Here is a 23,050-nt window from a genome sequence, read left to right as displayed (position 1 = left end):
GACTCATTCGAGAAGTGGGCATTGATGAGGGCAGGGGCTCTGTCATTCTCTGCTGTGTGGCCAGCACCTGGCATGTAGTAGGTGCTCAGTATGTATTTGCAAACTGGAGGGACAGCCTGCCCTTACCATCTTGGGACCTTGGAGTTGCCAGCCGTGGGCAAACTATGGCCCGTGGGCCGGATCCGGCTGTTCTATCCAATTCTCTTGCTCTCCCCTCCGCTCCTTTACTTTGAATTTATATTAGTTCACACAAACACTCCATCCATGCTTTTGTTCTGGCCCTCCGGTCCAGTTTAAGAACCCATTGTGGCCCTCGAGTCAAAAAGTTTGCCCACCCCTGTGAGCCCCACCAGCCTAGGGCCATCAGGATCAAGCCCACAGTCTGACAAAGCAGGTGTTAGCTGATTGCATCAGGAGCCCTGGGCAGCTCAGCTGTAAAGGTAAGAGTGTTCGTAGGATTTGTGGAAGGGTGAGGTGACATGAAGCCGTGTTTGGGCTCTGTGCAAAGCAGGGCCATATGTGAAGGGCCAGCATCAGGTCTGGGCTGCCAAGCGGGCCTGGCTCCCGTTCCCTTAGCAACCACCAAGCCAAGGCTCCATGAGATGTTGTGCTCTGCATCCGGGCTGGAAATCCAGGCTTCTTCTTTTTTTTTTTTTTTTCTTAAGTAGTATCAAACTCACAAAGCTTTGGCTAATTTTATTTGTTTATTTTTACTTTGTTTTAATTGATTTTAGAAAGGAATGGAGAAGGAGATAGAGCACTGATGAGAGAGAAACATCACCTGGCTGCCTCCTGCATGCCCCCTATTGGGGATTGAGCCCAAAGCCTGGGCCTGTGCCCCGACTGGGAATCAACGGGTGACCTCTCGGTGCACAGGATGGCGCTCAGTCCACTGAGCCACACCAGCCAGGCCCAGGCTCTTTTCTGACAAAGTGATTTACACACTCCAGGAGGGAGCTGGGAGTTTCACTGTTCCTGGGAATTTCAAACAAAGTTTCTGCTAATCTAGGATTTTAGAGTTCCAAGTTCTTTTTGAGTAAAAGAGTCCTTCCTTTAAAAGGGGGATTGTCATAACACTACAGCTTCAGCTGGGTGTCCTTGGGAAATACTGTTCCTGTGAACTTGGCAGCCAGCTTTGTCAGTGTCTGCCGTTTCAGCCTGATGAATGGCACAGGGCTGTAGTCGGCAAACTGCGGCTCGCGAGCCACATGCGGCTCTTTGGCCCCTTGAGTGCGGCTCTTCCACAAAATACCACGTGCGGGCGCGCACGTACAGTGCGATTGAAACTTCGTGGCCCAAGCGCAGAAGTCGGTTTTCGGCTCTCAAAAGACATTTCAATTGTTGTACTGTTGATATTTGGCTCTGTTGACTAATGAGTTTGCCGACCACTGGCCCAGGGGATGCCGTGGTGCTCTCTCAGTCTAGGGGACAGGACAAGTCTTCATGGGTTTAGTGTAGGGATGGGCTGGAGGAGGCAAAGATGCCAGGAAGAAGGCTGCTACTTTGGTCTTGGTCTAGCCTGGACCTATATAGGGGAGTGGGTGGATGCAGGACTTATCTTGGAGGTAAAACAGATTAGGCAGTAATGGAACATGGGAGTGGGGTGGAGAGGAGACATCCAGGATGGTCCCAGGTCTCCAACGTGGCCATGGAAGGAGGTAAACAGGAGGGGAGAGGCTGCGTTTGGGTTCAGCTGGGCTGAATATGATGTGCAGCCTTGTGGAGATGCCGGTAAACACCTGGATGTGCCTGTCAGGGTGCAGGCTCTAAGACGAGTTGGCTGTGCAGGTTCGGGGGCCAGCACTGTGGAGAAGTGGGGATTGAAGTCATGAGGAAGGATGTTATCTCAGGAGGATGTGTGGGGTGACAAGATGAGATGGCCATAGGGAGCAGCATGAGGAAGTCCAGTAGAACAGGATCCAGGAAAGACTAAGTGAGAACCTACAGGGAGAGGGGAGGAAAGCCAGGAACTGAGTGGCCTGGAGGCCCAGGAAAGAGAGCTTGGATAGGGAGGCAGGAATGACAACTGGGAACCACTGCATATGGGGGCTGAAAGTGCCGATACGTGACAGGGATTTAGTGACAGCGCCCCTGGGGCCAGGTTCCAGTGGTTTGGGACTGAATGAAAGGTGAAGAAATGGGGACAACAGCCTTGAGACATTTCGGAGTGAAGACAGGGTAGGTACTAGCTGGAGAAGGGCATGGGGCTCAAGGAAAGTGATTTAGCAGGACTGGAGAGACTGAAGCACATTTAAATGCTACCGGGAAGGGCTGATAGGAAAGAACACAGGCAGGACTTAGCTACCAGGGTTACCAGACAGGGGTCCTGGCCCTGAGCTGGGAGTGTGTGTGTTCTTGACTTCGTGTATGTAAAATTTCACAACAAGAGTCCAAGTGACTATGGGGGCGCCTTTATTAAAGCTGGGGACAATAAAACAAATGAGCCTAGGCTGGGCTGCTTTAGCTCACTAGGAAGTCAGAGAGGGGGGGCCCTGGAGACAGGTTCAAGGGGTTAGCCTAGGATGGCTGCCACTGGCCATTGCTCCCCTGGTTCAAGTCTGTGGGGCCCCCTTAGTGTTTAGGAGATGCGTGTCTATGGCGGAAGAGGAAGAGGATGGGGATGGCACAGATGTGTTTCCCAGAGGGAGCACCCTCCAACCCCCCAAAACTGAGTCCTTTGTCCTGAGGCTTTGATCTCTTTTGCCGGCGGGGATTTTCGGGGAGGTCTCATGGGAGGGTTTCAGCAGGTTATTCATCAGTTTTCTAGGTGTGTTCCTCCAGGGCAGTGGTCTCCACTGATTGGCCAGTGTCAGGGCAGGGAGTCGTTAGCCATTGCAGCTGACCCTGGCTTCATCCACCTGGTTTTACTGCTTTTCTGGGCCTGGAGCTGAAACACAACTGAGGCCCAGATGTCATCTCTAGGGAGGTGGCCTTCTGTATCTGCTGTAAATAGGTCTGCCAGTTTATTCAGCTATGTGTCTCAGTTTCCCTGTTCCACTTGTCCTGGCTTACTGGCCTGTCATACCTGGGGGAGGTAAGGGGTGGCCTGCGGAGCCCCAGCTCTGGTTAGGGGTTTGTACTCTCTTCAGGTGGGAGAGGGCTCCTGGCCCAGAACCAGTGGTGAGGCGTGAGGGGTATCAGAGGAGGTGGCCTGGGTCTTAATCCAGGGGGCCTAGCAGTAGAGGGTCCCACAGCGGGGTTACCTGCCTCTTTTCTTTCACTATGTCTCCATTTTAGCTCACTCTTCTCGGGTTATCTTCAACCCCATGCGCAGTCTGTTTCCCATCTACACTCTCATTTCCAACCACACCCCCTTCCCAGCCACACCCCTGCTTTTCCCACAGCCCAGCTACTATTTTCTACTCCAGCCCAGACACCCGATGCCTCCCCAGGTGGGCTTCCCTGGATTCTCCCCTGAGTTACCAGCTTCTCTCTTCCCCAGTTCCTACTCCAACTGCACTAGCATAACTCCCTCCACTCCCACCCGCAACTTCCTGCCTGCAGCCCCTGCTGGTCCCACCTACATCCCGGCGCCGCCCAGTCTGTGGCCCCGCCCTTACCCGCTAAGGCCAGCCCATTCCCCATGACATGCATCGCCATTGGCTGACTTCTTTATAGGACTCCGCCCCCTCAGCCTCCACTTCTGCCATTGCGGCAGATAGACGCCCGTCAGCGCTGTCGCCTGGCAACAGGACAGGCCGCTCCAGGGGAAAAATCCTTGAACAGCCGGACCAGAAGGCGAGTCCAGTTTTGGAAGCTGGGAAGGTGAGTTTAGTTCCGTGATTATGGAGGGCAGAGGTGAGCTGAGAAAAGAGGCGCTGGCTCTGTGGCCTGGAGGCGGGGGCAGCGATCAGGGGAAATCACCCTGGTCCTGGGAGCGAAGGTACCCCGAGTCGCCTGGGCCCTGCACCTCCCTGTCACGGGCCCTAGGTGGGGGAAGGTTAGGGGCGATGGGGGGACAGCTTTGAGGGATGGAGGGTGGTCTGTCAGAGCACAAAATCACCTCGCACCTTCAGCCTTTCGTTTGCTGGAGATAAAAGTGTCCTAGCAGGTGACATCGCCAGGGCCGAGGCCAGCGGTCTGAAAGGGGAGCAATAAAACTGGTATGGACATGGGAGGGACAGGGGAACATCTGTGGGAGGAGGAGTCAGGGAAGTTAAGGTGGACTGTGGGGCGGGGAGACGAGGCGGGGGAGTGGAGGAGAAGGGGGGCCTTCCTTCTTGCTTTTTGATCCCAACCTACTAGCTTTTCCCCAGGTTAGTTGAGTCTGATCACTAAATTCAGGGCAGAGGGGAGAGGGAAAGAAAGCACCCGTATGCTGACACCTGCAGATGAGTCAGTGGGGCTCTCTGGAGGGCGGAAGCCAGCCTTTGCAGGACAGTTCACCTTCCGGCCAGTGGGACTCTGTGCGGCCTGAAGGCTGGCTCAGGTCCAAGCTGACCTTCTGCAGAAGGGCTGCTGGTTCTGGGACATAAGCAGGGCTTGAAGTGCTTCTGTCCCGATGAGGCAGTTGGATTCTTCCCAGAAAGGGGGTACTTGAGGGTCAGGTCACCAGTCTCAGGACCGTGGCCCCTTGAGGTCAGGGGTTAGAGATTGACAAGCCAGGGTGGAGAGCATCCCCAAACAGGAGCCAGTTGGAGAGGTTCTGAGGGGTTGACTGAGCTATCCTAGGACCCCCGCCCACTCAGCAGACAAGGGCTTCTGCTCCCTCTCCTGCACTGAGGGAGTCTGTTTCTTCCAGGCTGTTTCTCTTGTTTCAAGGCAAGAACTCAGTCTTCCCTTGTGGGCTCATCTGCGTCTGTCTCTGGCTCCAGAAAGCAGAATTAATGCCCTATGTTGCCTCGCTTAACCCTTTTCACCTCATTACAGTGTTGGTGGCACTTCCGCTATTTTACTAAGGTTCGAAAAGGCCTAGTCCTAGTAACTTGCCCCCGTCATACAACCAACAAGTGTTGAACTTGAACTCGGAGGTGCCCATCTTTGTTACACCATCACTTCAGAGCCTGGGGCCCTGCTCTGGGGCGAGTGTTCTAGATACGATTCAGTGCAGTTCCGTGTGGACTCTCCCGCTCTGCCCCATGGCCCTCCCCCCGCCCCCCCCCCCGCTCCCCCCCCCCCCCCCCGCCCCCGTCCTTGGAAGCCAGGATTCCTCACCCTCTGCCCTTCTGACATTTAGGGCCAGGGAATTTTTTGTGGGGGTGGGCCTCCTGTGCACTGTAGGATATTTAGCAGCAGTACCCCTGATGCCAGCAGTGACCCCCTTCGCAGCTGTGACAACCAAAAATCAACTTGCCAAATGTCCCCTGGAGCAGCGATCGCCAACCAGTGGTGCGTGCACCATGAGGTCCGAAAGGTTGGCGACCGCTGCCTTAGAGGACAAAACCACCCCCAGCTGAGAACTAATGGGGTGAGCAATCTTGGAGTAATGTTGTGGTGCATCCTCCTGAAAGAGAACTTGGTATAGGAAGCTACAGGAGACGCAGGCCAGCGGAGGGTGGCTGTATGCACAACTTGCCAGGAAAGAGTCGGTGCCACATGGCGAGGTGCACCTGGGACAGCCCCCTGTGAAAGCCATCACTGGGACTGGAAGAAAGCCTGGGAACTTGCATTTTGGGAGAAGTAAGGATGCATAGAAGGCCTTCATGTCCTTCCCAAAATTGACGAGAGATTTCTGCCATGTTCACAGCGATCGAGGCCGGGGTGGATGAACCGGGGACACTTTGTACCATTACTGCCTCTGGCCTTGCAGGAGCTCTTTAAAGAGGTGTTTTGAGATGCGTCCCTTCTCCAGTGCCCGCAGGCTAGGAATGGTGGGGCGCGGGGTGGGGGTGGGGGAGGCATGTTGTTAGAAGCTGCCCCTCCTCCCATAGACCTGAAGCTCCTATTTGAGGCTGCTACACACACACTCCTTTTTACTAGGAAAACTGGTGTTGCCTCAGGGCCTATCCTGTGTCTCCAACGGGCGCTGCCCTGTGCCCACCCCCAAGCTGTTGGCCTGCACCTCTCCTCTGCATTGCCCTGCCTTGGCTGCTCGCCCAGCCTTTCCTCTCTCACAGTGTTTGGGTGCTGGGCAAGGCTGGCCGGGCACTGGGTGAGGCTGGCCGGGCGCTGGGCGAGGCTGGCTGGGCGCTGGGCGAGGCTGGCCGGGCGCTGGGCGAGGCTGGCCTGGCTGCTCCATCCTGATTTGTTTTCAAACAGTGGAGGAACCTATTTCCAGTGGGACAGAGGAGGGGATGGGCTGGGCTGAAAGTGAGGGGCAGACGGAAGTCCCTTGCTCTGTAGTCCCTTCAGGTACCTTCCCCACGCCAGGCCTCACCTCACTAATCTCGGGGTTCACCCCACACCTTTGTGCTCACTGTCCCCACTTCCCAGGTGAGCCTCCTGTGGGTGCCTGAAGACCTAGCCAGAGCATGTGTTCTCACCCTGATCCCCACTGACCCTGCAGCACTTGTCTGCCTCTCCCTGTTAAACGGGAGTTCCTGCAGGCCCAGGCCTGCCTGAGGCTTCTCTCCATCACCTGCTCTCTCTGACAGCCCAGCCCGGGGTGGGGGGTGGGGGGTGGGGGGGGGAAGCTGAGTTGTTTATTGAAGGAATAGATGCATTTGCTGACGTCAGGAAGTGTCCTGCAGGAGGCGGGACCTGTGGCCCCTTAGTGGCACAACCCCTGGGTACACTACAAACTTCCGAGGAGTGGCATTTAAAAGTGGGTGGCCTTTTCACCCCAGTCAGTAGGGCAGAGGATGAGAAACCCCTTACTGAGGCTGGTGTCCCCTAGTAGAGCAAATCCTTGGTTTTGAGCAGGGAGGGAGCTTGCTCAGGATTCCGGGAACCTGAGGTGTGGCACTTCGATGTCTTTAGAAGCTGGAGGTGGTGTCATCTCGAGATCCTGGCCTTGCTGTGCGTTCTCCCTGGTGGCTTCTGGGCTTTTGTTGTTCTTCAGGCTGGGATGAATCACTTCCTTGTATGTGCTGAGTCCCTGCCGTGGTCTAGGCCTGATGGGCCGTGGGGTACAGAGATGAGGTACCCTGGAGCCATCCAGTTGTGAATAGTAGAGAGAGCACCGATCCAGGGGGCTCCTGAGTTCTGTGGGCCCCTGGGAGCGAGTCCCATAGGAGCTGAACATGGGGTGCTTGGCCCTTCTCAGGACCTCGGCCAGGTCAGTTTTTGGGGTTTACACCTGGGAGCCCACAAGGAGGGGGGAGAATGGGCTGGTCTACCTGAGACCAGCAAGGAATGACATCCCCATGCCTGCATGCGCCTGGTTGGCTTAGGTGCTGGGCAGGTGGCTGTGGGGCAGAGTCTCTTTTGTGACTCAAATTCTAGCCAACCAATTAGGCATGAACCTGAGTGCTGGAGGTGGGGGGCAGTGTGGGGCAAGCAGAATGAGCAAGCATGACCTGTCTCCATTTCAGTTAAGGCAACAGTCAGTTCTAGGAAAGTCACAGATGCCGGGTGTCTCGGAACCCAAAGGCTGAGTGCGATGGTGAGGTGTGCAAGATGGACAGGGAGGGCCCGCCGAGCCAGGCAAGGGTCAGGAAGGACCTGGTGCCCGCGTGGACCTCACACATCTGTGAGGCTGGCCGTGGGAGCCTGCCTGGGTGGGCGCGCAGCCTGGAGAGTCCAGCTTTGATATGAAGCTGTGCTAACGTCTCAAAAGCCTTGCCCTCCCAGGTGTCAGGAAGCTCTTCATCTCTTCCAGCGTTTAGGTGAGGCGTGGCTTTCTCATGTCAAAGCCGTAAAGTTTTCTAGAGGAAGGAAAAAGTGAGCTCTTTGCTATGAAGACCCCATCCATCTGAGTATGAGATGAATTCACTGGGGTGCATTTTTGTACGTTTACCATTTTCAGGATTTCCGCAGAATAACAAGATAGGATGCAGGGAGAGTCATGTGACAAAACTTCTGGTGGCCTAATAAATTGACACAGATTTTGAGTGACTTGAATTACTTGGTTGTGGTGTGTGTGTGTGTGTGTGTGTGTGTGTGTGTGTGTGGTGGGGAATATGAATCTAAAAATCCTTTTGACTGTCATGATTTACCAGCGATATATGTAAAGCTGTGACAGAACAGAGCAAAAGCAGGACCAGGCTGTACAGACAAAGATAAGATCACAGGGCATGCTCCCCAGATGAACCCCCTACCCCTCTCCTGGTAAACTCGAGCAGTACGGCATCCTTCCTAATGCTAATTGTAGCCCCTTTCTGTTCTTCCTGCATCTTTGTAATAAATGAAGACACCCAGTCACTGATCTGCACCCAGTCCAGACTGAACCCTGCCTTCTCTGAACCTTCCAAGAAGGCAGCCCCAATGCCATCCCAAGCCCCCTCACATGCTCTTCCCAAGACCCCCCACACTTCCTCCCTGCAGCAACTTGGACATGCAGCTTCTTGCTCATCTTTAGGGGGGGCAGTGACATACTTTCCATTGTGGTTTCTCCCGGGCCTCGCCTTAGAATCTTTCCTGAAGCGCACAGCATGTAGGAAGTAGGAAATTAACCTCAGAATCAGAGGTGTTTCTGATTCTGCCTTTGCTTCGCACTCTTTCCCACTCTCCGCTGGCATCAGTGGTATTTAAAGACCATGATGATGGCTCATCTCCTAATCCAGTCTGAAATGATCAGGTTGTTTCTTGGGGCTCTTAGAATAACTGACTGAAGAGGATGGGCCAGTTTTGGCTGCTTGAATTGTGCCCCTGGAGGGGACTAGGGGCCAGCTGGTGCTGCCCCCCTGTGGTTAGAGATAGTAAAGCCGCATGCAGGCTGGCCTTGAGCCAGGGCCCCGGTTTCCTTCTTGGCTCTCATGCTGCTGGGAAACTTGAGGAGTGGAAGTATTTAGATCAGATGGCCCGTGAGTGACAGCCCTACACTGGTTGCTAAGGCCTCATTTGCAGCCTGCGTTTGCAAGTGCTCTATAGTCCCTCTCGGTGCCTCTGCTGGAGCCTTCCTGTTCGGGCCCATGGCGCCCCCTGCCAGGTTGGCAGTGATAAAAAAAAATGATGGAAAAAATAGCAAGAAAGTTGGAGAGGATACAGGGAAATCAGAACACTTGCGCTTTGCTGCTGGGAACGGAAAATGGAAAACAGTTTGGTGGTTCTTCAAAAGTGAAACATCAGATTACCACAGGACCCATCAAGTCCACTCCGAAGTCTGTACCCCCAAAACTTGAAAGCAGGGACTCAAACAAGTACTTGTGAATATTGCTGCTGTGAACATGCGTGTACAATACCCAAAAGGAGGAAACAGCCCAAATGTCCATCAACAGATGAGTGGATAAACCAAACATGATATCTCCACACACTGGAGTATTACTCAGCCATGAAAAGGAAGGAAGTGCTGACACACACTGTAACAGGATGAGCCTCGAAAACATTCTGTTGAGTGAAAGAAGCCAGTCACAAAAGGACATATGTGTGGTCCCATTTACATGAGAAGTCCAGTGTAGGCAGGTCCCGTAGAGAGGTGAGCAGTTAATGGCTGCCTGGGTTTGGGGGAGGAGGAATGGGGAGTGACTAGTAATGGTTACAAGGTTTCCTTGGGGCACCATGGGAATGCTTTGGAACCATATAGAGGTGGTGGGGTACACCATTGGGAATGAACTAAATGCCCTGAGCTGTATCCTTAAAAGGGTGAGTTTTATGTTAAGCGAGTCTCGCCTCAATAAAAAGAAAGAAAAGATCCCAACTGTCCTCCATTTCCCCTTGAGGTTTCGAACAGCCGGGACCTGAGGGGCCTATTACACACACTCCTCGCCCTCTGAGATAGCTGCCTCTCCCTCGCTGTCCTGGTGGAGATGGTTGACCCTTGCAGTTTATGGAGTGCTTGTCTCTCCAGCAATTTCACCAAAGCAAGTTTCCAGATTAAGTTTAGGATAAGAATTAAGAAGTCACAGCACTTGCCCCTTAAGAGATTTTTTTCATCTGACTGTGCTTTTCTCTTTGAATCCATGAATCTGTAACGAGGTCTATGATAATGAACAAAGGTCACCTGCTTTTGGGTACCAGTCTGTGCAAACTCCTGAGCTCATTGGCTGGAGAATTTAATTATCACAATGATCTCTGAGGTACGGCTGTGATTTATTACTAGAGGCCCAGCGCACACAAATTCGTGCACGGTCGGGGTCCCTAGGCCTAGCCTGGCCTCCGTTGCATGGCCTCTGCCGTCCTGTGACACTACGTGAAGCTCCCCGCCCCAGGGTGCTCCATGATGCTTGTGGCCCTTTGACTGCTCTGCGAGGCTCCCCCCGCCCCTCGACAGCTCTGCGGAGCGAAGCTCGCTGTTGGATGCCCTTCGAAACTCCCCCCCCCCCCCCGCCCCGCCACTGCTCCACGAAACTCCCCCACCCTGCTAGCGCTTCCCGAAACTTGCTGCCACCTGGGTGACTGCTCCGCTAAGCTCACGGCCACCCACCTGCTCAACAGTCCCCAGTCCTGCTCCCCCTCATGATGAGCGGCTCAGGGGCTGGGGGAGAGGGGGGACCGAGAGGTGCTCCATGCACTTCATGGTGACCGGTCGCCCGTTCGTTCCTGACTCCACCTAGCTGTTTATATATATTAGGATTATTTTTGTTAATCCTCACCCGAGAAAATCCCTCCCACCCATTGATCTTTAGATTTTTAAAAAGAGTGGGAAAAAGAGTGGGAGGGAGAGAGGGGGGAGGGGAGAAAGAGAGGGGAACACCAATGTGAGGAGACACATTGATTAGTTGCCTCTTGCACGCACCCCGATGGCGGGGGTGGGGACTGAACCTGCAGTCCAGGTATGTGCCCTTGACTGGAAATCGAACCTGCAACCCTTGATGGGCAGACTGATGCTTTAACCACCGAGCCACAGAGTTTCAGTAGTTTGCCCAAGGCTACACAGCTAGTGCGAGGCAGAGCCACGATCACAGAGGAGAACTTGTCACATAGCCTGTTCCCTTTGCCCATGATAGTTTCAAGGTGCTGATTGTATTTGAATACATGTGATCATTCAGACAACAGGTTTTTACAGTTTTAAACTCAGATTAAAAAAAAAAAGAATATTTAAATTAAAATACTAGTTTTTTCCCCCTACTTTTTAGTTGCATTAACTTGAGAACTGTGTTTTCAAATAGAGAAATCTAAACTGGCAATTATGGGCATGTTTCCAGAGATCATAGGAATCTGGATTGGGTTTTCATACTTATTTATATTGACTATCAAGTTCCACCACATCGAAGCAACATGACCTGGCTCTGATGCGTTTTAGCCGCATTTTACAGCTAAGTCGACGTTTATTAATTTGATCGTATACTTAGCAACGTTTATTTTCTATGGTTATGGCATTTTGATTTTTCTCTCTAACTTAGTACCTTCTTCTGCAGAGAATCCTGCCAGCAATAAGGCAAGATGGGGAACAGCGGAAGCCGCTCGGAGCAGAGTGTTTGTTCGCAGTTTCTTCCTGAGGAGCAGGCGGAGGTGGATCGATTGTTTGATGCCCTGTCATCGGAGAAAAGCAGCTCAGCCTCGCCTAGATCCTTTTCTCTGAAGGCGCTCAAGGCAAGAGTCACAGTCATCAGTTAAGGCTTAGTCCAGAGCGGGAGTCTGCAAACTATGGCCCCCGAGCCAGAATCGGCTCTGTTTTTGTAAGACTGAACTTTAAAAAGTTCCTTTTCTGTCAAGGCTCAGATAGTACATATGTCACAGCTACTCTGCTCTGCATCCCTCTCACATTTCTAATGAGACTGAACAAAGGGGCCAGCCCCGCTTCCCATCTCTGGACCTATTGGGTTCATAGGTCCAATAACTGCAAAGTGTTCCTTTTGCCTTTAGGATTTGTTAAGTGTTTGATGTTCTTTTTGCCCTTAGGCTTTGTTAAGTGTGTGAAGTCCTAGGAATTTTATGGTACGCCTAAAAAATAATGATGTTTCAAAGTCAAGGTTCATCGGGAGTTAAAATGCCTGTTTCCCCACCTTTTTGCCTTGTTCCCTGGGGGGCTTTAACTGCCTGTCTGAGTGCTCAGACTGAGGGAAGACACCGGCAAAGATGACATGGGCTCATGTGCCTGGGCCGTGGGAGGGAAGGCCCTGTGTGAGGCGCTCTGGCAGCCTCTTCTAGAGCATGCAGAATGGGGGCTGATGGGCATCGGGGATCCCCCAGCAAACTGGCCAGGGAGGTTATGTGGGTCACAGCCGTGTGGTGTATGTGTGTGCATCTGTGTGTGCATACGTGTGTGCACAAGTGTCTCCACTGGACCAAAATCACCCCCATCTGCCTGGTCCCCCACTTTGCTGGAGCAGAGAGACCCAGACTAGACTGGACGGCAGAGTGGGTGGCAACATCATAAGTGTTTGTTGAGATAAATATGGTTCAAGTTGATCGGAAAGCCTTGGTGACTGACTATATAGTTTCCTTTGAGAAGAAATTAGAGATTGCTTTTCCAGTAGAAATCCAGAAACACTGACAGAAGTAGATAATACTCCTTTTGAGAGTCAGGGTGGGAACCGGCTTTACAGGAATTGCAGAGCATCGCTGCTGTCACAAACAGTGTAGGTAGAATGGTTACAGAAGGACCCGTGTTCAGGTCCCACCAGGATGGAAGTTCGTGATGTGCTTTCTCTCACCATTTATTTTGAATCTCTGGACTAAATCTGACCTGATGTCTGTCAAAAGGAAAGCAATATTTACAGAATGTTATTGGCAAGACATTAATTAAGAACTAGATTTTAAATTGAAATAAAAATTAATTTAAAATGCATGTTAAGAACACAGAACTTAGATAAGAAATGAAAGCCAGCTACTATGTTTGGAAGTCCCTAAGATAGAGGAGACCAAATTAGCTACAAATAGACATATGCACCATATGTTAATAAATTCAGACGTGCAAATGGCAGCTATCCGTGTAGGAGGAAGGAGATGTTGTAAGCAGAGTGAAGAGCAGATGATGGCCAGACATAGGAATGACACGGCCAGCCATGGGGAGACTGGAAAGTTTGGAGAGAGGGGAACAGATTGTGGAAGAATCTGAGGGCCATGACGAGCCACAAGCGAGGGCACGTTATGCATGTGGGTCCTTGGTGATGTGAGGCCCTTTGGTGCGGGAGAGATGGTGCGTGTGAGGATCAGGGAAGGCTACATGCTGGTAGAAGCATCATGGCATGGCAGTGGTTGGTCGTGGTCCCCTCGTTACCATGTTTAACTTGGACCCTGTCTAGCCCTTTCTCCTCTTTGTCCTTCACAGAGCCACATCGGGGAAGCGCTTCCCCCCGAGATGATCGCCAGACTGTATGATGGCATGCGGAGGGTTGACCTGATGAGACCGGCGAAGGGGCCCAGCGAGAGCGTCTCCCAGGAGCAGTTCACAGTGTCGATGTCCCACCTGCTGAAAGGGAGTTCCAGGGAGAAGAGTTTCATGATCCTGAAGATGATTTCTGCCACAGATGGTCCTGTGAAAGCACGCGAAGTCCAAAAGGTAGGGAGGCCCCAAGGAGAGTGCAGCCACCCGCGTGGTCTCCATGTCCGTAAGTGGGGGACTCGGGGTGATCAAGCCGCTGGTGGAAGCATTAGAGAGATGTCCACCTTTGGGGAAGCCTAGGTCACATAGCTGGTGGACAAAGGCCTTGGCAAAACCAGACCAGCTGAGGGGATCATTAGGAAAGTGAATAACTACCTACATGATCTTTTCCCACGTTGTGGCCATTGCAGTTGGCATTAGAAAGATAAAACCCCTTCCCCTTGCTGATAGGACGTAGGTCACCGGTCCTGGTAGAAATGTCATTAATGGTGAAATTATAACCTTCAAGTTCACAGAGGATCTCGTTGGCTCTCTGGTGCACGTGCTGAGCCACAGGCAGGAGTTGAGAGGCTGGACGCAGAAGAGAGTTCCCGGCCCCCCACCCAGGGTGCAGGCTCTGGCTGCTCAGCTGCTCTCCGAGGTGAAGCTTGCAGGCAAGTGCCCTGCGCGTGCCCACACGCTGAGGCCTCAGTGGCGTAGAGTGGTGCCATCTGTCTTGATACTGTAGGCTTGCAGTCACGTTTTGGAATCAGAAAGGGTGAGTCTTCCACCTTGGGAAGACTGTAGATTGTCTAATTGGTTGGTATATGACTGTTCATAGTATTTCCTTATCATCCTTATTGTGCAGGTTGAGGTGAGGAGATATAAGGACATGTGATCGCCCATTAATACTGTTTCCCCTTCCCTAGATGGCAAGAAGCTGCGGGGGCCTGAGCAGCTGGACTGTGACTGTGACCCCGCTGTGATCGAGGACTGGGTGTTCAGGGCCCACCTGGTGGCCACGTTCCTGAGCGTGGTCATCCACAGGGGCTTTTGCCTGCCCTGGTCCCTGGATCTGGCCACGCTGCTCCCCGAGCGGCAGGTTGACCAGGGGCAGGAGTTTGAGAGTGTCCTGGACCTCCTGTCGGTCATCTACATCAACTCCCACCTGCCCAGGGAGCAGCAGCACCGCTGGCACCTGCTCTTCTCGTCCGAGCTCCACGGGCACAGCTTCGCCCAGCTCTGTGGGCGCGTTCCACATCGGGGGCCCTGCCTGCTGCTCCTCGAGGACCATGATGGCCACGTGTTCGGTGGGTTTGCCTCCTGCTCCTGGGAAATCAAGCCTCAGTTTCAAGGTAAGACGTGGCCACCGAAACCCAGTGGTAGCAGGGTGCGCGTCAGGAGTCCTGGTCAGACGGCTGCGGCCTGGAGACCCCGAGCACCGGCAAAGGGTGTGGGTGTTAAAAGGGTGAGCGTTTCTTCCAGCTGCTCCTCCAGGTGTTCGCCTAGCTGGTCTGGGAGGAGAGGGAAACATGCTGTTGCTTTATGGTGGGTAAACGATGCACGGGTTTCCTTTTTGGTCCCGACAGCAGGGAGGCCACGTATCCTCACTTGGATTTTAGGTTTTTTAAACGGTGCCAGGTCCAGGTCGTGGGAGAGGCCCTCATAAGGGCCCGGGAGATGCCAGCTCTTTCAGATGGGACTGTCTTCCTTCCCTGGAACCCCTGTGTCTGCTGCGCCGCCGCCGCCGCCGCCGCCATGGGTTTTTGGTTTTGGGATTTTGCTGGAGTTGGGAAGATCTTGTGGGATCTCAAATGTAGGGAGATCTAAATGGCTCTAGAGAATTCTCCCCCTTCCTCAAAGAAAAGTGCTCTGATAAACATTTCTGAAGGGTCATTTTGAAGATGCTAATCTGCTTGGGCATGCTCAGGGGTGAAACTGCCTTCCTAGGGTTTGGTGTCGCTGTGTGTGCCCTGGAGCGTGGCCCGTCTGCCCGAGTCTGTGTTCTCAGCTGGGTTCCTCGGGGCCAGCGGAGGGCTTTTCCTCGTGGCGCTGAGCGCAGGTCCATTCCCGCTCTCACTCCCATGGGCTAAGCGAATTCTGGGCAGGGTCCCTCCCCGTGAGGGGCAAGGTTAACACCCTCCCTAGCTGTGTGAGTGGAAGGTGGTTCCAAATACTGAGATGTGGGAGACGGAGAGGCTGCGCATCCGAACCAGACGGTCATCCGTTTCCCTCCATTCTGCTGCGTCCCTCCTGCCTCTTCTCTTCCTCTTGGTCTCACTCTCAGCAGCGTGTGCAGCTGCCTTCTCATGGGCCCTCTGCTTTTAGTCTCGCCCTCCAAGCCATTTGCCATGTCCCAGCTCTTCTCCTGGAAACTAGCAGACCCCACTGCCCTCGGGGGGTGCGCCTTTTACCTCCACTCTCCCGACCCACTCCTGCCCCTTGCGATCCGTGCTCAGTCCCACTGAACTTCCTGCGGTTTCCAGAACAGGCCGCGCTCCCTCTCATCTCGGGACATGGTACATGCTGCTTTCTCCCTCTTCCACCTGTTTGGGACTCAGCCAGGGTCCCTCCTCCAGGACCCCTTCCCAGCCACACAGGGCCGTGTGCTCCCTGCGGTCCTCAGGCGTGCTGCAAGCCTCTGGGATTGTTCCTGTTTCCCCGCCAGGCAGAGCTCCTGCCGGTGGGGGGGGGGGGGGGGAGGGAGGGGAGTGTCGGGGGAGCCGCGTCAGCTGCAGAGGCGGGCCTCCCTGTGCCTGGGATGGGGTGGAAGGAACCATGAGATGAAGGTTGGGTACCTCTATCCCCGAGATCCCGTTATTTCTAGGATTTTATTTTCCCTCGGGATTAGAATGTTATGGATCTTCAGTCCAGGAGCTGCTCCCAGCTCTTCCCCACTGTCCGGGACCCCCAAGACCACCCCCACACAGAGTTCCACTGGCAGCGCCCATGGATTCAGTGGAGAGCTGTGCTCACGGCCATGGTTTATCACTGAGAGAGGACGCAGATCAAGATCAGCACAGGGAACAGGCTGGGGTGAAGTCTGGGGCAACCAGGCACCAGCTCCCAGCGTCCCCTCCCAGTGGAGCCCCCCAGGACATGCTGAACTCCCCTAGCAACGGGCCGTGACAGCACGTGCGAAGTGCTGTCCACCACCGAAGTTTAGTTGGGGCTCAGCGCCCAGGGTTATGTTGGGGGCCGGCCATGTGGGCACCCTCTGCCGGGCATGAAGCAAAGTCCCAGACTCCCAGGAGGAAAGCAGGGGGTCAGCACCAATCACTGTGTGTGCAAGCAGTTCAGGCACAGGGAGCCGCTCTGATCAGTTCTGGGAGCGGGGGGACTCCCCCGAAATCCACGCTCCCAGACGTCAGCCCAGGGCCAGCCTTGGGAGCCCTCTGGGACCGCAGTCTCAGGCCGGCGGCGGCCCCGTTCTGCACAGCCACCTTTCCCCGTCAGTGTCACGGGCAGTGGCACCCCCTCTCTCTCCCCGTCTCCAGGCTTTGGGGAATGACGAGTTGCTCTGTCCTGTGGGTGGAGGCTGTGCTTCAGGATATGGAACAAACACACCTTGAGAACCATTAGAAATAAAACGTTCACTTCTTCCAGCTCCTTTCATATTAACGCCAGGTTAGTGCTGCTGGGTCTAATGTTTTACTAACAAGCAGAATTAATCTTCCTGAAGAACAGCGGAGAATGCAGTTACCAAGTTCTCCAACTGGAGTTCATTCCGTTCGGAAATATGAGGATGGAATTCCAGCAGAGGGCATCCTTGCTCCAGAGTCCCGTCAAACTGAGAGAGAGCGCTCTTGTCCGTTCGTCTTGGAAGCCATCCCTTCTGATGTTTGGGACTTGAAGTGACAGCCACGGGGTCGCTTCACGTCTGCTCTGTCTCCTGTGGTGCAGTTGAAAGGCCCGTGGATTTGGACTGGGCACAGAGCCTCGAGTCCGGCCCTGGTCCCGGGCAGGGTGCTCGATTTCTCTGGGCCTCGGTCCCCCAGAAGTGTGGGAAGTGGCGCGGTGGGAAAGCGGCTTACAAACTGTGTTGTCACGTGGGTGGTTGTCAAGTGTCGTCATTGTGAGAGTTAGGTGGGAGCGTCTCTGTCGGTGTGGTTTTTTGCAGGTATTACTGCCTCCCTGGGTCCTTACCGCCACGTTCTAGGAGGAATCCTCCCACGGGGCCTCCCTGCCAAGGGCAGCCCCCGATGGACTAAAGTGGGGTGCATTGCAGCCGAGGGGCCTCTGCTTTGTGGCCCCATCGCTTTGCTTAGCAGCATCAGACTGAGTACATGTTGGCTGAAAGATAGTCCTGGGATTGCAAAGCAAAGTGATGCTGTGACCAGCATGGGGGCAGCAGGGAGGGACCAGGTAGCTCATTGCTTCCAAAACTGCCCCCACCTGCTGGGACCACCCAAGCCCGTGGACTCCAGTCTTTGCTTAGAGTCAGGTCCACTGTCATCTGGCTCCTGTGACTGCTCCAGGCGCATCTCCCTTGCTGCCCTCCCCAGCGCTCACACACCCTTCAGACAGGAAAGGGCCCCTGCTTTTCCCCACACGTCTTGTCCCTGGGCGGGGGGTTGGGGGACTCCTCCAGGGAGTGGCCCTCCCCGCAGCTGTCTCCATCTCCGGATGTCCTTCCCGAAGCTCGGCCTCCAGAAACTCCCTGACCATCCTGACTGCACCCCGTGGATCTATCTGGATTGAGGCTTGAGCATCGCTTGCCCACCTCGGCCCTTCCTGCTTCTTGAGGCCCCTGGGCTCGGAGCCCCCTTCATGTCTGCCCTCCACTTCTGTGCTCCGTTAACTTCCCGGGACCTTCCTTCTGTCTCATGAACTGCCTGACCCCCGAGTGCCAGGAACTGCCTCTTGTGTGGGCTTGTACGGCTAGTTTTGACACCAGGTGCCCTTCACACTGTCACTGTGGAGGGGCAGGCCTTTGGGCCAAGTTCACACAACTGTGGGGGCATCTCTGGTTTGGCTGCCCCTGAGCTTGGGCTTCCGGGGGTAAGGTGGGCCTCCACCCCTCCCCTGGATGTGCTGAATGTGCTTCTGGAATGAATGCATCAAGAAAGGGAGGGCTCTGAGACTCAGGATGTGTTCATGCCCACAGTTTTGACTGGTACCTGCGCTCAGAGGCAGCATGCCCTGCCCTGCCCTGGGACGAAGGTAGCTGGTCACCTTTCCCTGCCTGCCCCATCCTTCCTGCGGGGCAGCGGGGTGTCTGCAGGTGTCCTCTCCCCACCGAGTAATGCGCTCTTTTAGGCTGGGACAGCCTTCCACAACGTCCAGTGCCGACTGGAGAAGGCTGTGCCCACACCGAGTCAGGACCTGGAGTGACCGCCAGGCTCCTTGCTCCGAGGTTAAAGGACACCCGCCCCTTTTGACTTGGTCGCATTCTTCTGATGCGCAACGGGCAGAGTCCCCATGACTGCTTCCCTGTCTTCGGTGGGGCCTGCATGAGGGCTGAGCCCCGGGTGTGTGTGAGCTCAGGGCACATGTGAAGACCCATGTGATGGCCTTGCTGCTTTGCCTCTGAGCGGTGGCTTGTTTGCAACCCCTGCTGCTCTCCGTGCCGGCAGATCAGTGATCCTGCTTATGTGTGCTCCGGTCACTTTCAGGGGACAACAGATGCTTCCTGTTCTCCATCTCCCCCAGCATGGCCGTGCACACCTGCACGGGCTACAACAACCACTACATGTACCTGAACCACGGGCAGCAGACCATCCCAAACGGACTGGTGAGGACTGGGGAAGGGCTGGGACGTCCCACCTGAGTGTCCATCCCGGTGGAGTCAGTCCTGATAACCTGGGAACTGTATGCATTCACTTACACCACGTGCCCTGTTCCGCTCCTTCTGCCCGGTGCCAGGGCCGCAATGAGTGACAGGGAGGACGGAATTTACCTGGTCTAACAGAATTTCACCTGGAGCCTCGGGTGGGGTGTTTTGGTGGCTTGTGTGCGATGGTGGATTTGGCCAGTTTTCCTGGTAATCAGATGGTCCGTGGCCTTCATGGCTGGACATGGTGTCGGTGTCAGACCTGTCACTGGCCTTGCTGCCCTGCCACGTGCCTGGGAGATGAGCTGGGGGAGGGGGCACAGCCAGGGCTGGACTCCCTGGAGCCATGGGGAATTGTCATCTGTGACTCACAAAGTGGTGTGTGGGGTGGCCGTACTCCTGTCTGCTCTGTGCTCCAGCCTGGACACTCAGCTACTGGAAGAGGTGAGTGAGGGTGAAGGCAAGTGTGGGTGAGGGGGCAGGCGCCCATGCACACACAGCAGCCCAGCACCTGCGGGCCAGGGGGGTGAGGGGACAGGCGGCCATGCACACACAGCAGCCCAGCACCTGCGGGCCAGCTAAGTGTGGGTGAGAAATGTGCCTCTTACTAGCACTCCTGCCAATTTTTTTTTCTCTGCTTAACAAAAAGCTGCTTTGGGGAAACTCCACCCTGTGCTTGCAAAGCCAGGGTCCAGGAAGGCTGGTCCCCCATCAGGATGGAGAGCGCCCCCATGGTCTTTCCCAGGCTTGCTGCATACCTGCCCAGGGCCACCTGAAGACCCCGACACCTCCCAGAAAGGACAGTGTGGTGACCACAAGGGCAAAGGCTTTGGTCTCAGGAGCAGCACCCAGTAGGTCCCCAGGAATCGCCAATCATCAGTTCAAGGGAGACAAGCTGCTGAGAATCGACTGCATTTTCTTGCTTTGGTTTTTTGCTCAAAAGTAGTTCCAGGCCACCAGGGCCTCGAGAAGAGGTGGTGGAGGTGGCACCCAGACACGTGATCAGGGAGGGGGGCAGCAGTTCCGTTCTCAACGCCACGAGCTTAGAGGCGGCAGTGTGGGAGGCAGTGGCAGAACAGCTCTACGTCACCCCCCGGGCCTCTGTCACCCCCGGGCCTGCTTCCTGGTTTCCCACCTTGTAGGTGACACACGGAGTGAGGGACTTACACCCTCAGCTCAGTGCCCTGGTCTGTGGGGGACGAGTGTCCCTGCTGCAGGTTTCCCACGAAGTTCTCTGGGTCCTGACGGTGTGTTTCTGTCCTCTCTGTCAGCCAGTGTAGCCCCAAGAGAAAGCCATGTGGGGGAGTCCAGACACCTCAGTGATTAGTCCAGTAACTTGTGCTGGGGTATGTAAATGGCACCAGTCTGTATATTTCACTTCTCATCCCGCGTCTCGGCCTGGTGGCTGAGGCTGATGTGGGCTCGGAGTCCGACATGGAGGCTGGGGAGATGCTGACGGCCTTCCCTTCGCAGGGCATGGGAGGGCAGCATAATTACTTTGGGCTGTGGATCGACGTCGACTTCGGGAAAGGACACAGCAAGGCCAAGCCCACGTGTACCACGTACAACAGCCCTCAGCTGTCAGCCCAGGAGGACTTCCGGTTTGAGAAGATGGAGGTGTGGGCGGTTGGAGACGCCTCCTGCTCCAAGCTGGTGAGCATGGGGCGTTTCTCCACTTTCTCAGCTTCACTCCTTTTGCTAGATGGAAGCATCTAGAGACAGTTTATTCCACATTTGTTTCCCGAATTTGCTGGCCAGAGGGATGCCATTGGGGGCACAGCAGTCCTGTCGGGGTCCATTGAGGGAGGGAGATTAGCAGAATGAACCACTGGGAAAGTGAGGCCTGCCCAAGGTGGGAACTGGGCGTGTGAGGGGCCCCCATTTGCAAGATGAGGTGGGATGGGGTGCCTTCTAATTCTGTGGTTCTGCAATGAGTCATGGTTGGGCCTTCTGCCCCTTGTCACCTCCCAGCAATGGCATTCCGGGGCAGGGAGACCACAGTGAGGGAGCCAGAGCCCCCACCACATTTCCTGTGGCAACAGTAGGCTATCGGTCCACTCTAATAAGCTTGAAACATCACCTCCGGCTCTGGGCTGTGCATCATTGGTCACTGAACACACCATTTCCCTTTTTCCCAAGGCCAACAGCGGCAAGAGCATTCTGGATGCGGACCCTGAGGCCCAGGCCCTGCTGGAGATCAGTGGGCGGAGTCGCCACAGCGATGGGCTCCGGCAAGTCCCTGACCAGGAGTGAGGAGGAGCCTGGACTGAGGGTGGTCCTGGAGCTGCGCGTGACCCCCTGGACAGAGCGCTCAGCCTGCAGACCTTCTCCCCATCCTGTGGGTGCTTAGCTTTAACCTAGAGCTGCCTGGCCGTATCCTGGATGTGCTGACTCGGAACACAGTCACCCCTCCGATGCCATACATTGATTAGTGGGTGTGTCTCCCAGAAATCCCGAGTGTCAAATGAGCAACTTAAGTCCTGCACTTGGTAAATTTTGTCTCACTGAAGTGCAGAGACACTGAGACACTTGAGACCTCTGTTGGAATCAGCATTTGATGGGCATGTGGGGTCTGTGTGTAGGGGATTTGGCCCGCTGCAGGGGTCACTTGGCCTCTGACCACGTGTCTGTCGCAGTTAAAGTGCCTTGACGTTCCGTTTCGACGGGTAAAGGACAGGCATTTGGATGGGAATCGTGATGCTTTTTTATGTATTAATGGGGGGAAATGGCCGACGATTTCGGAGATAGCAGCAGCCTGGGTCTTCAGTGGGTGTCTGTGAGGGTCCACGTCTGCCTTCTCAGCTGTTTTCAAATGAGTCTGTGCCATGAACAAGTGGAAAATTAGCGCGACAGAGAAGTTCTGTTACTAATCCAATGTGGGGGCATTTGGAGGCCCTGCTACGGCCTGTTTTATAAATTAGCGGCACCTTGGCAGCACTGGCCTGGGTTGCGGGCCTCCTGACACGCACCTGTCAGTATCACCTCCCTGCCCAGTGCTGCTCCCACAGGGGAGGGCTGGCTCCCTTCAAACAAACCCCAGTGACCCTGAAATGCTAAGGACCGCTGAGCTAAGGTGGGCTGGGCTTCCGAGCAGAGCTGCCATCTCCCAGGCCTGAAAAATCTATAAACACACTGTGCAAATCCCCTCCTTCATGGAGCTGTGGGTGCCTCTCTCAGACACGTCACTGCATCCTTGTGTCTTCTGCTCTGATCTTTGACCTTTTAGAACAGAATTTGCTCTGATTACAAGCCATAGCAAACGGAGCTGTTTGCCTTTTGTAGGTTCTTTATTTTTTACCAGGAGGCTCATCAAGCTTTGCACTTAGCAGTGCCCTTGACTGAGCAGAAAGCCCTGCAAATTAGCCTTCCAAAGAAAAGCACACGCTCGGACGGTGTGCAGAGGGGCAGCGGCGTGACACGCACAGATGTAGTCACGATTAATTTTCCTTATAAAAAGCCAGTTTATAACAGTTTCCCTGGTACATTATGTGACTTCCTCACAGATGGATTAGCAATTGCAGGACACTGGGACCCTCAGATATCCTCACCATAAATCTGAAGAATTAGGTCTCAAATCTTCAGTTAGTTGTGGAATGTTTTTTTTTCTCTTTATTTTTATAAAATGCAATTAAATACCTCATTAATAAAAGATCCATTGGTGCCCTAACCGGTTTGGTTCAGTGGATAGAGCATCGGCCTGCAGACTAAAGGGTCGCGGGTTCGATTCCGGTCAAGGGCATGTACCTTGGTTGCGGGCACACACACACACCCCCCCCACCCCCCAGTGGGGGGTGTGCCGGGGGCAGCTGATCGATGTTTCTCTCTCTTGGATGCTTCTAACTCTCTCTCCCTCTCCCTTCCTCTCTGTAAAAAATCAATAAAATATATTTTAAAAAAAAAGATCCATTGGTGTCCGTACTTTGAGTACCATTCACTGCTGCCTCTGTTTGTGGCTGTCGGAGAGGCAGAGGTTTTGTCTGCCTGCGTGCTTCCCGCCTTGCGCTTGTTCTGATGAGAGTGCATGCAGATCAAAGGGGGTTGTGTTTCCCAAG

At 54.5% G+C, this 23,050-nt stretch overlaps 1 protein-coding gene across 1 annotated transcript; it reads left to right on the top strand.

The window, feature by feature from the left end:
* Window positions 1-3,633: 3,633 nt before the first annotated feature.
* Window positions 3,634-22,665, top strand: MEAK7 (MTOR associated protein, eak-7 homolog). The gene is made up of 8 exons (XM_080645368.1): window positions 3,634-3,765; window positions 11,337-11,511; window positions 13,193-13,423; window positions 13,755-13,899; window positions 14,155-14,580; window positions 18,841-18,959; window positions 20,472-20,651; window positions 21,138-22,665. The coding sequence occupies exons 2-8, from the start codon at window positions 11,362-11,364 to the stop codon at window positions 21,249-21,251; spliced, it is 1,365 nt and encodes a 454-aa protein (XP_080501494.1). The 5' UTR covers window positions 3,634-3,765; window positions 11,337-11,361; the 3' UTR covers window positions 21,252-22,665.
* The last annotated feature ends 385 nt before the right edge of the window (window positions 22,666-23,050 follow it).

This window comes from Plecotus auritus (assembly GCF_963455305.1).
Source record: "Plecotus auritus genome assembly, chromosome: 10".
NCBI classification, from domain to species: Eukaryota; Metazoa; Chordata; class Mammalia; order Chiroptera; family Vespertilionidae; genus Plecotus; species Plecotus auritus.
The sequence above is the reverse complement of the archived record's forward strand: the minus strand, read 5'-3'. Positions and strand labels throughout refer to the sequence as shown.

Bases quoted from the DNA above. Each gene is read 5' to 3' on its own strand.
- MEAK7 (XM_080645368.1), top strand. From the start codon at position 11,362: ATGGGGAACAGCGGAAGCCGCTCGGAGCAGAGTGTTTGTTCGCAGTTT. The intron at 18,960-20,471 runs GTGAGGACTGGG...TTCCCTTCGCAG, and splicing joins AGACCATCCCAAACGGACTG to GGCATGGGAGGGCAGCATAA. The intron at 20,652-21,137 runs GTGAGCATGGGG...CTTTTTCCCAAG, and splicing joins ACGCCTCCTGCTCCAAGCTG to GCCAACAGCGGCAAGAGCAT.